Here is an 18,136-nt window from a genome sequence, read left to right as displayed (position 1 = left end):
TCCAATCAGACGACACCATTCACACTGCTTGCCATTCTAACTCTTTCCTCCCACTTACTTACCATTTCCTGAAAAGAAAAGAATTGGCCACAACAAATCCAACCCTAAACCAAACACTTAAACATACACATATAAACAATAACATATTTGTCACACCAACCCATAGTAGAACTAATTTTAAAATATGAACCTCAACAAGAGCAGATAGGATAATTACACATATACATCAAAACAATCCACTTTACTTCCTGCACATATTACAGAAATGTAACATTTTATTGCTATTTTATTGTTTTACTCTGTACAGCACCATGTACATTGATGGCGCTATATAAATAAATAAATAAATAAATGACACAACCATTAATTTTGAATTTTTTAAAAAAAGACTATATATTTAAGACCGACTCATTTCAGTGCAGTTTAAGTGTCCATGATTCGGTAATGGATTTCTCCTGACATTTCTAAAGCTAATAAGAATGAAACAGGGCCATTACAGATGCTCGGAAAAGGTTAATTTTAACCATGACATGCAAATAGGATTAACAGCCATCTGTGTATGTCTGCGGTGAAATATTCCTTCCCCACATAACGTAGTGGAAAAGAGTTAACCTGGCTGCTGGGGAGGTATCACCTAAGAACTGTTTATTTGTCTTTTAAACACACCAAGGAATAGATGTACTCAGGTAATATGTAGAAGGCAGTACACCACCTTGGCAGTATTCCCAAGGTGGTGGTTCAAGAGGCCGCTGGACAGCCATCTGTGAGGGATGCTTTAAGGTAGATTCCTGCAATGAGCAGGGGGTTGGACCCAATGGCCTTATAGGCCCCTTCCAACTCTACTATTCTATGATTCTATGAACTGCAAAATAAGAAAAAGAGAAACAACCATGCAATGGAAGAAAATTGCTCTTGTACCGCAATGGCAAGAAATCAGGGGGATGGCTATAATACCAGGGTTTCATAACTTTTTAAAATATTCTTTTTCCTTTTTTTTCCTTTAAAATACCCTTGGAGGGAGCTGCTATACAGAAGGCTCATGCATCCAACAAAAACGTATGAGAAGTCCCCACGAGAAGATCAGTAACGACAGACAACATTTCTTGAGACAGCCTGCCCATCACCACCAATCTTCAACAGCAATATTCAGCAAAGTACTCTTTAATCAGATGGATAGGCAGTGAGGCCCAATAGACATGCCCAATTCCCCTTAATGAACTAAGCCTCTCAAAAAGTTCCATGGCAAAGTTTCTGGAAAGGTAAGTAAATGCAGAAAGTCCCCCCACCCCAGAAAAGAGAAATGTTGAAATAACCATCCCAGAGCAGGCATCTCTGGTAGCATCATCCCTGGAAGAAAGGGATGCTCTCTAGCCAATGACTCTAGATTGTCCTTGACTGCAAAAGAAGTCCAGTTTTCCCAAGGTAAGGAGTGGTCTGGATGAAAGAAGTATCACCTGAAGTTGGGCAGGGAAGGGGAAAAGCTGGTGGGTGGAGGGAGGCAGAAAAAAGTGTAGAGTCCTGCTTCTTACAAGACATGCATCTATTCCACTGCCCAGCTTGTGAAATTGATGGTCCTTCTGCTAGTTCTTATATTTGGAGTATAGAACATAGTAAGCTGTCTTATACCAGATCAGACTATTTGTCAATCTAGCCCATTAAATTGTCTGTTTTGATTGGCAGCAGGTCTCTATGGTCTCAGGTATGCAGAATTCATTTTCATCACCTGACACCTGACCCTTTTAACTGAATATGCCAGAGATTGGCACCTGGGACCTTCAGCATGCAAAGCATGTGCTCGATCACTCAGCTATTTGCAAACAATTCTAAACTTGCCCAACTCCTTCCCCTCCTGATCCCGTTTAATTCCTCTTCCAAATAGTACACGGTTTCTCATTTCCAAGTGTGTCAAAACCTGCCTTTCTAAAATCCAACACCTTTTGTTTTGTGATTCCTACATCTCCCTGTTCTTGGAATTAATTATTTCAAGATTGCTTTATTCCAAGGTGCCTTCTGCCTCCACCATCTCTTATTTCTATTTGTAATTTCTACAGAGCATAATGCTGATTGAAAATCATCTGTTTGGACAGCTTTACATACCAGTGAAATCTAGCTGACTTTCATGTTGAAAGCAAAGACATTGAGATTGGCCTCAGTGTGGTTTTATTACTGAGTTTCCAAGTTTGGGGAAGAACAGAAAACTTTGTAAAATAAATGTTTTCATATATCCCACATTTAAAAACAGAAGATAATCTTACTGTTGTTTCCCTTACAATGTGCATAATATTCAATGCACATTAGAAATCATATTTCATTCTTTTCCTACTTGCAACAAGGCTTATTTCTTGGGAAAAGCCATTGATTTAAAATAATACAGACACACCAAAGCCAGCATTTCAGTCAAAAAGATTAATGAAAGCCGTCTACAGTACTGAAGGGCCACTTTTCTCACATACTAGGCAGAATATCATTTTTAGACCTTCATCAATTCCAAGAAGATGACATTCATTTCAAATGATATATTTTTCATTTCTCTCCCAAATGAAAGCATCAAAGACAGAGTCATTATTTGGGTATCAGTTCTGTGCATTTCATTAATAAAAAATGACAAAATGGCTTCTGATGATGCTCTTACAGGAAAAAATTATGTTAAATTTCTCCCTTTCAATATTAAAGTTTGCCTAAAAAGTTCATACATTTTAAAAAGATTATATAACAATATATACACACAATGAAAGCCAGTATGGTATACTATATGGTATGCTGGAATAGTCTGGCAAACCTGGGTTCAAATCCCCATTCAGCTATGAAGCATATTGCAGGCCTCTGGGCCAGTTGCCTTTTCTCACTGGGCTACTGTTAAGGATAAAATGGGGTTCTTTTAAGGGCGTTTTCAGGGGCCAAAATGTCAAGACAGCTTTCAAATAGCAAGTACTAGAAAGTCAAGTATAAAACTCTATGGGGCTGTCGAGACAACACACTAAGCCATGGTTAGGCCGCTAAGCCTTTTGCAGCAAATGCTTCCTGATACTGGTCTTGGCCAGGCCAGTTCTGGCTGATCCCGTCCTGCGCATGTCTTACTTCCCTGCCTACTTGCTATCTCTCTCCCCATTTCTTCTCCTAATTCCTTTCTCACCATATCTGTTCCCCATGGCTCGCTCCAAGCTCATCTCTCCCAACCTAATTCCTATTCGGTGTCTCCCCCCCTCACAGCTGCCTTTCTCGTGCTCCTTATGGAACTGTCGCTCTATTGCTTCCAAGGCCCCTGTCATCCAGGACTTGTTCTTCTCTAGATCTCTCCACCTCCTTGCTCTTACTGAAACCTGGCTCCCTGCCCATGATACCGCCATCTCTGCTGCCCTCTCTCTTGGAGGACTCTCTTTCTCTCACTCGAGTCGCCCAGAGGGTCGAGGTGGTGGTGTGGGTCTTTTATTATCGAGTTTGTGCCAGTTCCAGCCTCTTCCCATTCCACCTTCACACTGCTTCTCCTCCTTTGAGGCACATGTGGTGAGACTCTTCGCTCCGCTGCGACTGCGGGTTGCAGTTCTCTACCGCCCCCCTGGCTCATCCTCTAAATTTCTCTCTGATCTCGACTCGTGGCTGTCCTTTCTCCTCTCTGACAACTCTCCTACTCTGATTTTAGGTGACTTCAATATCCATGTAGATGACCCTCACGATGCTGCAGCTCTACGACTTCGCTCCTTATCTTCCTCTTACGATCTTAAGCTCTGGTCTGAAGCACCCACACATTCCCTTGGACACTGTCTGGATCTTGTCCTCACTCGGAACTGCTCTGTCCTGGACTTTTCTATCGCTGACTTTCCCCTGTCCGATCATCATCTAGTCTCTTTCAATATTACTCACAATCCCCCTCCTTCACGTCCCGCTTCTCGCCCTTGTCGTGACCTGCATTCTATCAACTACGAGGCTTTTTCTCAGTCTTTAGCCTCCTCTCTTCCTTCTGTCTACACAGCCGTCTCCTTGGACTCAGCCGTCTCCTCCTTTAACTCCTCCTTATCTTCAACTCTTGATAATCTTGCTCCATCTACAACTCGGATAGTTCGCCCCTCTCAACCCCAACCGTGGCTCACCTCTTTCCTCCGCTCTTGTTCCCGGGCAGCCGAACGCCTGTGGCGTAAGACCAAGGACTGGGCGGACTTTGTCCACTACAAATTTGTTCTCTCCTCTTTCTCTTCTGCCATTTCACTGGCCAAACAGCAGCACTACTCAATGTTGATCCAGTCAAATGCTAAGCACCCTCAGCGGCTCTTCGCGTTCTTCAATTCTCTTCTGAAGCCTAATCCGCCATCTCTCCCCGCCTCCCTGTCTGCCAACGACTTTGCCTCTTTCTTCAATGCTAAAATCCAAACTATACGCTCCGATCTAGCCAACTCTGCTCCGCTTCCAGCTCCTGTCCCTCACCTGTCAGTTCCTCCTTCAACTCTCTCGGCATTCCCTTCGGTCTCAGCTGATGAACTGTCTAAAATACTGCGCTCATCGAAGCCTTCCACTTGTTCCCGTGATCCGATTCCCTCTCGCGTCTTTATTAATCTTATCCCTGCTATCCTCCCGTCCTTGCTTCACATCATTAATTTTTCTCTGTCCTCTGGTTCATTTCCTTCTGCTTTTAAACATGCTACAGTCTCTCCCATTCTCAAAAAACCCACTCTTGATCGACTATCCCTGTCTAACTACCGACCTGTCTCCCTCTTGCCCTTTGTCTCAAAGATCCTGGAACGTCTGGTCTACTCTCGTTGTCTTGACTTTCTCTCTAATAACTCTGCTCTGGATCCCTTTCAATCTGGCTTCCGTCCTTTGCATTCCACTGAAACAGCCCTTACCAAGATCACCAATGATCTTCTTACTGCCAAGTCTAAAGGCCATTATTCTGTTCTTATTCTCCTTGATCTAACCGCAGCCTTTGACACGGTTGATCACGATCTTCTCTTAGATTCCCTCCACGACCTTGGACTCTGTGGCTCTGTCTATAACTGGTTCGCCTCCTATCTAGAGGGTCGCTCTTTCAGCGTGTCGGCTAACGGCAGCTCGTCCTCCTCTTTTCCCCTTTCAGTTGGGGTTCCGCAAGGCTCGGTGCTTGGCCCGTTGTTGTTCTCTCTATACATGCTGCCCTTGGGCAAGCTCATTCAATCTCACGGCCTCCAATATCACCTGTATGCCGATGATACACAATTATATCTTTCATCTCCGGAACTTTCTCCAGATGTTCACGATCGTATCTCGGCATGTCTTTCAGATATCTCAGCCTGGCTGCTTCATCGTCGTTTGAAACTTAACATGGCAAAGACTGAATTGCTAGTTTTTCCTCCTAAACCTTCACCTCACCTCTCATTCTCCCTTACTGTCAACGATGTCACGCTTACTCCGGTCAAGGAAGCTCGTAGTCTTGGCTTTATATTTGACTCCTCGCTTTCCTTTACTCCTCACATCGAGGCAGTAGCTAAATCCTGTCGTTTCTTCCTGTATAATATTGCCAGGATTCGACCATTTTTGTCTGTCTCTTCTGCCAAGACTCTCGTTCACGCACTGGTTATCTCTCGGTTGGACTACTGCAACCTTCTTCTCTCTGGCCTTCCTTCGTCTCACATCAGTCCGCTGGTCTCTGTCCACCACTCGGCCGCTAAGATCATCTTCTTGGCCCGCCGCTCTGACCATGTCACTCCACTTCTGAAATCTCTTCATTGGCTTCCAATTCACTTCAGAATCCAATATAAACTTCTCCTACTGACCTTCAAAGCTCTTCACTGCCTAGCTCCTGCCTATCTCTCCTCTCTCATCTCACACTATCGCCCCGCTCGGGCTCTCCGCTCCTCTGATGCCATGCTTCTCGCCTGCCCAAGGACCTCTACTTCCCTTACTCGGCTTCGTCCTTTTTCTTCTGCTGCCCCTTACGCCTGGAACGCCCTTCCAGAACACTTGAGAACTACAAACTCAATCACTGCTTTTAAGACTCAGCTCAAAACTTTTCTTTTCCCTATAGCCTTCAAATATTGAGTTTGCTCTGACTTTACACTGTTGGTTTTGCCCTACCCTGTGCCTGTTTACACTTCCCTGTGCCTGTTTGCATTCTCCTTCCCTCTTTATTGTTTACTACAACTTATTAGATTGTAAGCCTACGCGGCAGGGTCTTGCTATGTACTGTGTTATCTGTACAGCACCATGTACATTGATGGTGCTATATAAATAAATAATAATAATAATAATAAACTGTGGTTATGTAGCCACCATGGTTAGCAATGGTTCATACGACATGTCAGTGTACTTACAGGTTGTGGCTTAGCATTCGTCTCAACAAGGTCCATCTGTTCCTAAATCTTGACACCCACATTCCATATCTCTCTCTCTCTCACTCACACTCACACAGAAAGGGAGGGTGGAAGGGAGGGAGGGGAAAAGAGAGGCAGAGGCAGAAACACCTGCCATCTTATTATCCTGTTTCATATTGATCTAAGGGCAAAGGCTTAGTTTTCTTTATCTTGTCCAGGCTCTTATACACAAGTATCTAAAGGGGGCAATCTGGTGGCGAGGAGGAAGGAATGGGAGTCAACACTCCCCTGCCACTTGCTTCTCTGTACCTTATGACTCCCTCAAGCTGCTCTCTCCCTCCCATACGGGGTTGCATATTGGCCTTCATATCATTTGCTTAGAATTTTTTTTTTTTTATTTATTTATTACATTTTTATACCGCCCAATAGCCGAAGCTCTCTGGGCGGTTCACAAAAATTAAAATCATCATAAAACAACCAACAAGTTAAAAATACAAATACAAAATACAATATAAAAAGAATCACACAAAAGCAAGCAAAAAGTAGCCTGGGGTGATTAAAAGTGGAGAAGCATTGGGTCAAGAATGGGTTAAGCATCCACCGCTTCTCTGCTTCATATCACTTCCTCCTGAAGCTGCTTTTTTCAGGGGGGGGAAGGGGGTGACATTAAGGGTGAGTTCCATGCATTTGTGTGTAATGTCTAACTCAGCCCTTTTTCTGAATCCTTATTTTAGAACAATAAGGTCTCTATATTCCTACTTCCATTTTGTTTAGATTGACTATTCTTTTGATGGGCTTCCAGGCAACGTGAGCCATTAGAGGACACCATTTACCAGTTGCATATAAGAGCTCTAAAAGAATAAGTTAAGCTTTTTCTACATGTTATAAGTTTCCACTGATCTATACTTTAAGTTCAAAGGTTAAGTGTAGCACAAACATAGACTAACTGCTTGTTCAGATAGTTTAATACATTAGCATGAGTTTTCATGGGTTACAACCCACTACATAAGATGCTGTAAGTGGAGTCTGAAAAGGCAGTTAAACAGGTAGATCCAGAAAAGCCAAACAGAAGCCAAACAGAAAGCCATACAGAAGGCTAACATGGCTATACTATCATTCTAATGAGTGCATTTTATAATAACATCAAGATCAAGTTTCCATGGAACAAACTTGAAAAACTACCACTATGGGCAAATTTAGAGCACAATTCTATAGGATGCACCCTCACGGGATGGAAACCTCCAAACTCGGAGACTTCTGTGTATCCAATGAACTGCCGGGCTGAAATCAGCAGGTAGTAGCAGAGGTAATCTTTGCCTTCCCATCTTCCTCCGATAGCTGAGTTTTCACTAGATGGGCTTCTTTGGTCATCCAGTGATGGTGCATCAGAGGAGAGAGGGAAGGAGGCTGGAAGAGGCTTAGGATAGCTCATATTCTGGGCTCTCCGGTCTCCTCCCCTCCCTGCCTACTGGAATACCCCTTTTTCCTCTTTCCAAGGTCAATTTTCTGACCCTGAAGGGCAGCCAGCATGGTTCTTTCCACGCCAGCTCCAAGGGACAGGGAGAGAAACCAGATCTCCAAGTCACCCTTCCAAGGTCAAAGCACTGTCTCTGACCTCAGAGGGGGGATCCCCACTATCCTATGGCCCCTCAGGCAATGTCTAAGGACCATCAGTTTGATCCCTGTCTGTAATTCTATACACATTTAACATGGAGTTAGCTCCATTAAACATAGTAAGACTTATTTCCAAATGAACATGCACAGGATTGCGCTGTAAGGTCATTAAGGACCATGGTCAGAAGAGCATGCTGAATCACAAATACTTACAGGACAAAGGAAGTGATTCATATGCCTGTCCATTCATATTTGTTAAATGAAAACCTATATTTGAACAAGTCACATTTCTTATCTAGATTTGTTCAACTTTTCACTACTTTTCACTAGGTCCTTGGAACATTTTATGCCAAATAGCCTTTTCTTTACTTTTTTGGGAAATTGAAAGTAAGGTGCGTGTTTTAAATATTAGAAATGTTCTCTCCATTTTTATATAAATTCAGACACATCAGGCCTTACCTTTGATGCCATTCTCATGAAAAGCTTATTTTGATCTTCGGCTGTTCTCATTTTTTCATTCCTGACCAAATCCTTCAAGCTAAGATTATCATCATCCTGAAAGTACCGGACCCTCTCCTTATCCACGTGAGTAGTGATCTGAATATGAATGAATATTAATTTGGTGTGATTGCCAACTATTTTAAACAAATCCTATCTAAAAAAATTATAAAATTCAGGTACCCCAAATCAGCCCTTAAATTTTATAAAATGCCCTGATTTCAGCAAAGTAATATATAACAGAATTCATGGAAATGATCTGATTTCAAATTTAACATCATTAACACAATGGGCTTTTGCAAAAGGTTACCTGGGAGCAAAGCCGTGATTATTAGTTTTACAAAATAGACTGCACAAATATAAATCTCATCATGTCAGATGAGAGAAAAAACAGATACCATCTTCATTCCTGCTGTTCGATTAGATGGCATGGATCCTTCCCTTCCACAGTGGCCATCAGAGAAGGATAGCCTTCCGTCTATTTCACAGCATTCTAGCAATAGCGTAGAACTTTCTTACATGGTATTTGAGGTTCAAGGTCAATTTTGCTCTGTCCTCATCACACATGCAGCACATTTAGGGAATACATTCTAATAAGAAGTGAAAGAAGACTTGTGTTTACCCATACCGTTTGCTTCTTCCTTCTTCTGCCTGTGGTCTCCTGCAGTTCTCCTTGAGTATTAACAGGCCATGCTCTGCCAGACTTATCAGTTCTTACCAGGATCACTTCATGGTCTTCTTGGAAGCCTGGTGTCTGTATTCAAGGTTAAAAAAAAAGAAGAAGGCAGAGTACATAAGTAAACAGTTAATAATTGATATTTCTAAATACAGCAGTTAAAACAGAACAAATGAAAATAAGTTTTCCAATGTGCTATTTTCCAGGGAAAACATCTTAGAATTAAAGTTTTTCGTTGCAGATAGCCCCTTTAACAGAGAGCGGATAAAGCTCACCTGCTATGATCGCCTTCACTAAGGACTGGGTACCCTAGGTAGTTAACAGCCCTGAAAACGTTTTAATTGAAGTGAGATATGAAAACCTATTACATAAAAACAACACACATATAATTCTACATACTCTTTAAAGGATAAGCAAGAACAAGACTTGTGGTCCCTTAAAGAAAAATAATTTCATTATTGCATAAACATCTCCACTTCATTGAGATGCACGAAGTATTATCCTGAGCGGCAGGTCTCATACACAAAATTGGAGGATGGGGGAGAGTAAACAGCACAGTAAGAGGGAAAACGAAATGCATAAATGACAGGGACAATTATATTGTTAACAGTGGCCATATTTTGGTGAGGACACAATATCCTGGAATTGGGTAAGCTAATTAACACATGCACTGTGATTAAAATCAACCATTAATCCTGATTCGAGCTGCGGGAAATAGGATTGAATTTCTTTGATAACTCGTAACTCAGCACTTTCCTACTCTAGTCTTCCTTTGAAGTTCCTTTCCTCAAGAATAGCCACTTTAAGGTCAGTTACAGAGTGCTTTGAGAGATTAGAATATTCCCCCACAGGTTTAAGGGGTGTAAAGCATACATCCTATAGGTATATCTGCCCTAGCCTCGCTCGAAAGTACTAAGGGAAGCAGAATAATAGTCACCACGCCCCCCACAGAATTTGAAACCATGGTTTCAAGTGGTTTGCAAACATTGTTAAAATGGAACTCAGTTTGTGTACATGTGTGTTCTAAACCATTGGCAAGTGAAAAGGAGAGGGAATTTGCTCTAGAGAAGGGAGATTCCTGAGGCGGCTTCTCAATTTACAATCCTTGGTTTGCAGGGACCCAGGGTTATATGTCATCACACCTGAGTAGTAGGATATCAAATATTGGGGAAGCCATTTTCAATTTTTTAGGGGCGGGCAGAAAGATGCTAAAAAATTAAGAGGACAGAGTATGAGCTTCTCACTCAGTAATTAGAAAACAGCAGCTTATTGTATGTTAATTGATTAAATTAGCTCCAATAAGAGGAATGTCATCAAAATTGGGCACATTAAAACTGACTTTGTCAGGTTTGATCAATGACAATATAAATCTCTATCCAAGCCATTTTCAGACAAATAAACAATGTGTCTAGCTCACATCTGCTCTACCAATAATGACAGCTTATCCCTGAAAGCTCTGAGAGGGTAAGAAAGTTCTGCGGCTATGAAAGCATCAGGGCTCTAAGGGCTCAATTATATTCTTCAGGAAAAGCTACACAGAAATAATAGATAACAGAGTGGAGACCTCCCCCTGATCTACACAATTCCCTCCCTATTACATTTTTATCAGCAAATAATCTTACTTTTTAAACAGAAGTTTAAGCACAGATTTTTCTTTGACAAACCTTATACAACATATTTTTTCTATATATATTATATTTTCCTTCTGCTCACAAGTGTCCTAAGTAATCCTTTGGGCAATTACCAGCTATTTGACAACTTCCTATTATTAAATACTTCATACAGTAATTCTGCATACTATGGAGTCCAGAAGACATCATCATCACTTTTATTCACATTTAACAGAACTCCCTGGAACATTTGAAAAATGTCATACAACAGGCCTTCTTCTTCTTATTATTATTATTATTATTATTATTATTATTATTATTATTTATTACATTTGTATACCGCCCCATAACCAAAGCCCTCTAGATGTTCCCTGCTGGTGTAAATCAACCACCAAACTCATCTAAACAAAAGCTCTGTGTTGCAATTCGACAGCAATTCTGAAAGTATGCTCTATATAGCCCTGTTTAAAAAAAATTCTCTGTGAAAACTCACTTTAAGTCACCTGTGCAGTCCCATACATGCTGACTCAGATGAAAGACCCACTGTGTTCAATGAGACTTACGCCCAGGTTAGTGTGCACAAGGCTGCACCCTAAGAGTCATAGGTGTGAACTGGGAAGTCCTGGTTCCTTGTTCACTTTTGCTGTGAACTCTTGGGAGGCCTTACACAAGCCACTCTGAGCCTTTTAACTGCAATGACCCAGTTCAGACAACATGCTAAACCATGCTGCTTAACCACAAAACTGACTTATCTGACAGGGTTGCCGGAATTATTATTTAAGTTATATATACAAAGTGGACTGATATAAATCAAAGCTATTTAGATCACATTAAAATATAGGTTTAAATTGTTTTAAATCTAGTTTCCCATTTTGAAATGCACGTATTTCCTAAACAATCATGCCTACTAAACAGCTAACATAACAATGAAAGCATTTAGTTTCCAATAAAACCTAAGAACATAGCCCAAAACCACTGGTCATGCTCCACACACAAATTGAAAAATTGTATCTCTCTAGATCAGCCATACCCAACCTGCTCCACTTGGCTGCTCCCAGTATGGCCCGTGAAGCCAACAGCACCCCCTGCAGCCCAGCTAAACCACCCACCAGCTTTTCCCCCCGGCCTTGCCTCCTCTCCCCAGCAGAGAAACCTTCTTATCTCTAATCAGTAGCTCATGAGAGATAAGAGCTTTTCCCTGCTGAGAACTGCAAAAGACTGTCTTTCTCGGGGCTTAGTAAGAAAAAGCTCTTATCTCCAATCCCATGATCAACAAAGATAAGAGATTTTTTCCTACCTGAAAAAGGAGACAAAGCCTAGGGAGGAAGCAACTGAGTGATTCAGTCCTGCTTACTTCTGAGTTGACATGCAGAGACGTGGTATTTTGAATGCTATTTGAAAGTGCTGCTGAGTAGTGCTGCTTACTTGTGAGTAGAATAAGCTTTCCCAACCAATTAGTGGTGGCTAGTAGTCACATGTGTGTGTAGGCCCCAGCAGACACTAGTACACAGTCTCACTTTGGAATGATGATTGTGTGTGTGTTCTTTCAATGAAATGAACAAACATTTGACTACTTTAGTAATAGTCCTTAGCAGTGCCCCTTCTTAGAAGGATAAAATATCAAACTTCAAATCTTATCACATTAGATGGACTTTTTAATACAGCTTTACACTTCACTAGAGATTTAAAAAAATTAACTTGGAAATGAAAGTGAGACTAAACACAGTGCCTGGGAAGGAAATGAATCCCTGCAAACTGGCAAATCTTTTGTCAAATAGGCTCTGCACAGATTTAGGTTTTGCTTAAGTATATATATTAGCTGCATATGGCTAAACTACAAATGTAAAACCTGGTCCTCGTATCTATACACAAATCTATATGTGAGGGTATAAAGTATCAGAAAGATTGCTGCTTTTAAAGTCACACAAATGAAGGAAATCTATTCCATTAACTTGATGAAGAGCTGGTCCATTTTGCTGAGAAAACAGTCTAAATATTTTTGGGGGGAAAACCATTGCAAGATATTGCTAATTCAAATTAGTACTATATGTTACTACCTTCTCTACTATCAGCCCAGTGGTCAGAAAACCACCCACACCTGATCAGGGCAGATCGAGGTAAGACTTCTCCTTCAATAGTGATAGTTTGTTAACACAGGTACAAAATAATCCTTAAAGAAGCCACAAGGTAAAGTAACTGTGAAGCATATGAAGTACAATAGGCTCTATATGCCAATAATATGAAACTGAATAAAGTACCCTGCAAACAACCTGGGTTGGTGCATATGCAATACTTGAAAATCATCTAAACTGGTTACCAGCTACAGGGATGTGCACTCCTTTCCCCCAACCAATTTTCTTCCTCCCTTCCAAATTTTAGCCAGTGTTTCATACATGTGCATCAGTGCAAACCAGAGACTGAAACCATGGTTACTATGAATCTTGGTTTGGATTTCACCATAGTTTGTAGTGGTATACACATAACATGAAACCATTGTTAATACTAGGGAGGGAAAAAGGCATGGTAAAAGTTCCATTGGAGAGAAGAGCTCACCCACTCCGCCCCCGCCAGGGCAGATCCCAATTTGCAAAAGCATGGTTTACAAGGATCCATTATTATGTCTGAACCTGCTGAAAGTGTACAAGAGCCAGTGTGGTGTAGCGGCTAGAGTGTCGGACTGGGAGTTGGGAGATCCGGGTTCAAGTCCCTACTCAGCCATGGAAACCCACTGGGTGACTTTGGGCCAGTCACAGGCTCTCAGCCCAACCTACCTCACAGGGTTGTTGTTGTAAGGATAACATGGAGAGGAGGAGTGCCTTGGGTTCCTTGGAGGAAAAAAGGCGGAATATAAATGTAATAAATAAATAAATTTTGTAATATACAATTTAAAATTAGTTTAAGTGGGATTTCAGTTCAAAGTAAATAACTTCTAATCCAGTCTTGTCTCAAGCACTGGAATAGATTATCCAAGTGTAGATCATCTACATTCATTGTGTTGCCCACATCAATGAAAACTTATGCAAATAGAGTATTTGATTACCCAAATAGTGTTGTGTATTTCCCACAGGTCAATTGAATTACTGAGATTGTATGGTAGACTCTCTTCCTCTCACCAATTAATGCATTACAATTCAGGAAGACCAAAACTAGAATCTCAAAGGATGGCGTGTTAAGTAAAATACAATCTTAGGGAGTTATTTGCGCAGCCTCAAGAGAGGTAGGCTGTTCCATAATTTAACAGCAGAAAATGAAAGGGCCCCACAATGCACACAGTTTAATTTGAGAAGCATCCAGTTGACTCTGAACAGCAGAGCAAAGGGAGTTGACAGAAGACTGATAACTTGAGGTCACCAACTATTAAACTGGAACTTCTCCTCAATATTTAATGGCTAAAGTAAATTATAAAAATCGCAAGATTCCCTATATCACAGGGATGGGAGGGGGCAATATTGGTGCTCAAAAAGACATTCATTTTTTAAAAAGCTGAGTTAATGAGCAGATGCATATTGCATGAGCTCAATATGATGCAAGGGTAACTCTAGTCCTCCACCAACAGCTAAACAAAATTAATCCAGGCATGATATCATGAAGCCATTACAAATGATAATATCAATGTTTAGATAAAGAAACTTTGCTCCTCTTAACAGCAAGATCATCCCAAATACAACATACAATTCCAATTCAAAGATTTAGCTACATCACCCCCCCCCACCCCTGAATACTGAACCTGGGCGATCCTGTGCCTATTAGACAGGAAGCATAACAGGACAGCCAAAATTAAGGCAACATTTTCTGCATATGCAGAGTGTTCCCTCGGTATGCTGAAGTACGCCTGCTCATGACTTCCAAGACATATAGAATGATGTCTTCACTGGGGGGGAAAGGGGGGGGATGTGTCTGCTTTGAGACTCTAGCAACTAATTGTACCCTGGAGGTGGAGATTAGGTTTGGGGAAATACATGCCATGAGGTTAAAACAAAAACTCCCTTTAACTGAACTATAATGGTAGGTTTTCGAGGGAGAAAGCACACCTTTTCCCTTTCCAACTCTGCAGAACACTCCCTCTCCAAGATAGAAAGCATTCAGATTCTTGAGCCCTGCAGCACTACATGGCAGGGGGTGGGAAAGGGGCTTACTTTTTACCTTTCCTCCCTCCCAACTATGAGTTCCACAAAGGATTCTCTTTCAGGCTAGCTCTGAACTGGAGCACTCCTGTTGATTAAAGACCGCTTCATGACTATAATACAGGTAAAAGCAGGCATGAGGGCAAATGAAATGTGTAGATTGTCAGTTCATTTGTGGCCCGGTGATCTATGCAAATCTGAACAGGATCTCGATACTAGCTTTGGTACTGCAGCTATAGCAACTCTGTTACCACAAGTGAGTAGAATGAAGATTTCCCTATGGATACATTGGGCCGGTTCAGACAACACGCTAAGTCATGGTTAGGCCGCTAACCCTTTTGCTTCAAATGGTTAGTGACCGTGTTTAAACCCTGGTTATGTAGCCACCATGGTTGGGAATGGTTCACATGACATGCTAAGCTATAATGTTTAGCTCAGAATGCTTAACCAACGTCTTACTGCCTTGTCTGCTCAAGCCAATAGATGCCATATACAATAACCTTCCCCAACCTGGCACCTTCTAGATGCGCTTGACTACAACTCTGATTATCCCCAGACAGTACTGGTAATGATGGGAACTGTGACCCAAAACATAAGCAGAGGGAACCGGATTGAAGAAGGTTGACTTATGGTGCTTGAGCTGCTTAGCCAGCAAAGGCCTATACTCTGAAAGGGATGGCACCTATTTCAGACTGACCCAGTTTGCACAATCACTAAAGCTTAAAGCAGCCACCATGGCTGAAACAAGCCATTGACCAGGTTCGCACGATCACCACAACCCACCCTGACTTACTTAAGCCAGGGTGGGCTGCGGTGCGTGCCCGCATCCCCTTTGAATAACTAAGCCACGTGGAGTGGTTATTGCATTGTGCGAACCCGGCAAGGGAGGCTTATGTGAGGGTTGCATGGTAGTCTGCAGCAATCATGCGAACCAACCCATAGTCTTTAAAATATGTTTGCAAACAGCTATTGATTTAGTTGCATTTGGTGAGTACAAATTACCTCTAGGCAAGGAAACTTTTCAAAAAGCTGGTTATTGTTCCTTTCATGCAGCTTACAGAATCCACAAAGGTAATTTTCAAAAAATAGCACAATCCGCTATCTAGCCAGCTAGTAAGAGCAGAAAAAGTCAATAGTAATTGACCATAAGATGGTATAGAAACAAGACATCTATGGACTAAAATGAAAACCAACCAGTTGAACTGTAGTAACACAAAAACTAATCGAATCAAGGGCCATTATGCAGGGAAATGGGAACAGTTTCTGCCCATACAGAGAATTTCAGTGTCCTCAGCTGTCAGACTGCCATCAGCTCAATATACTTAAATATGCACATATTACAAACTGTGCAGTCAATTGAAAGATCATACACACACACACAGATGCATTGGCAGAAAGCCAAACATCTTCATAGGGAACATAACTTAATTACTCATCTTAAACTAAGTAATTACTTTCATAAAAATGTTTTCCTTACATTCTGGAGACCATTGACTAATGAACCTTAGAACACCAATTACACATACTGTTATAGTGATGAGCTTCTTTTATAACGACTTTTCAAAATTTAAGCATTCCTAATTATATCACACTGAATCAGGGGCGTAACAATTCATATTTAATTAATGTATAGTTTAGATTTTGAAACAGGCCACAAATGTTAATTTTATAGCCTACTCCATCTTCACATAGGGTGTGTGCCTCCTGAGATACTAGTAGAGAACAAAAACACAGTACATTTTTGCCCAGAGCGTCCATACAAAGACTGCTTGCAAACCATCTGCTTTAGTAATTTTTAAGACTTTGTAATGGTTTCCAGTGTAGTCTGATATTCTTGGCTGGCTTAAACTCTGGGGGGGGGGGGGGGGATGATGACCCTATTTCAGTGTTACAGAGGTAGTGGCATATATTATCAAAGGTCTCAGAATCACACTGTTGCACTAGCCATTGCCAGTGGTTCATAAGATGGAATACTCCTGGTGATTCCACATAGACCCATCCTCCGATTGGAGTCCACCAGGGGAAGAGCCTTCAGCATGGTAGGCCCCCTCCTATGAAATTCCCTGCCTCTGGAGGTCAGGCAGGCGCCAACTTTGTATTCCTTTCGGCACCTCCTGAAAACGTTGTTGTTCCAGGAAGCCTTCCCTTGATGACCAGCCATGGTTCACTTTGCATTTTGCCTCTTTTAAAAAATCTATTTTTATGTGTTCTCGATTTGTTATTATTTTATATTTTCTTGTGCACTGCTCCAAAATTTGAATGGAGAGCGTTATATAAATATTGGAAATAAATAAATACATGCATACATACTATCCTGCAGGATTCTGCTGCAACACCACCAACCACGCAAAACGATTTGTCATCAAATTCATTATATAAGTCTCCTGTGAGCCCAAAGAGACAAAAGAGATTGCTTGTTGTATCTCGACATAACTCACTGTTCTGGCCTTGCCTCCTTCCCATCAGCCTCCACTTGGATCAGGGAGCTTAGCAGTGGCTTGAATGATATCACATCAGTTGCAGACATGAAGAAAAGATACCAACCTTCAGGTGAGGCTGCCCTTTGCATCTCTACATGAATCTCTGCTCACCTGTGTTTTGCGGATGGACAGATATCCTTTGTTCCATCATCCACTCATTCATGGAATAAACTTTTTAAGGAAATGTATGAGAATTTTGTTCCAGTTGTGTTAATGCACACTTGTGCTAATTCACATATTAGAGCAAGTGCAAATTTGCACAAATCCCCCCAAAAGTAATAAAAAAAATGGTCTGCAAGGCCGCGGAATCCAAACAACTTGGAAAAAGCCAGTCCACTGCAGAATGCGCAGGTCGAATTCATAGACAACTGAACTCATCTGAATCCATTGCAGATTTCTAAGACATCCCTACTCAGAGCAGACTCATGCAGTAATTCGGGTGAGGAGTGTCCTTTGAGGGATCGGATGGGCAATGAGGATTGGAACAGACATCAGGTGGGATGCCAGCCTTTTCCATCTAATCTGGTGCTTACTCTTTCCAGCAAAACCAGTAAGTTTTTACTATTACATCAATTTGCAGCCTGCCCTCCTTCCACCCCCACCCCCCAAAATACAAGATTTATAATCTAACTGTTCAGTCCTATGCATATTTTCTCAGAGGTAAATCGTACTGAATTCAATGGGCTTATTTTCAGGTAAGTTTGCAGAGGCTTTCAATAAATGGGTGTTCTGGCCTCGGTAAATGCTTGGTAAATTGACTTACCTCTAGATAAAATAGAACCCCCAGAGTAAAGATAACCTCCAGAGTAAGCAAAATGCCTTTATCAGAATCCAAGCATTAAAAGATGCCTGT

The 18,136-nt window shown here is 41.5% G+C and overlaps 1 protein-coding gene across 1 annotated transcript in view; it reads right to left on the bottom strand.

The window, feature by feature from the left end:
- Positions 1-18,136, bottom strand: part of CWF19L2 (CWF19 like cell cycle control factor 2) — an 87,498-nt gene that overhangs the window by 29,456 nt on the left and 39,906 nt on the right. Inside the window, exons 11-12 of the mRNA XM_063127097.1 lie at positions 9,022-9,147; positions 8,355-8,492 (exon numbers count right to left, since the gene is read on the bottom strand). Coding sequence (XP_062983167.1) covers positions 8,355-8,492; positions 9,022-9,147 — 264 coding nt within the window. The remainder of the gene's footprint in view (positions 1-8,354; positions 8,493-9,021; positions 9,148-18,136) is intronic.

Source organism: Elgaria multicarinata, chromosome 5, assembly GCF_023053635.1.
Source record: "Elgaria multicarinata webbii isolate HBS135686 ecotype San Diego chromosome 5, rElgMul1.1.pri, whole genome shotgun sequence".
NCBI classification, from domain to species: Eukaryota; Metazoa; Chordata; class Lepidosauria; order Squamata; family Anguidae; genus Elgaria; species Elgaria multicarinata.
This window is presented reverse-complemented; position numbering and strand designations above follow the sequence as displayed.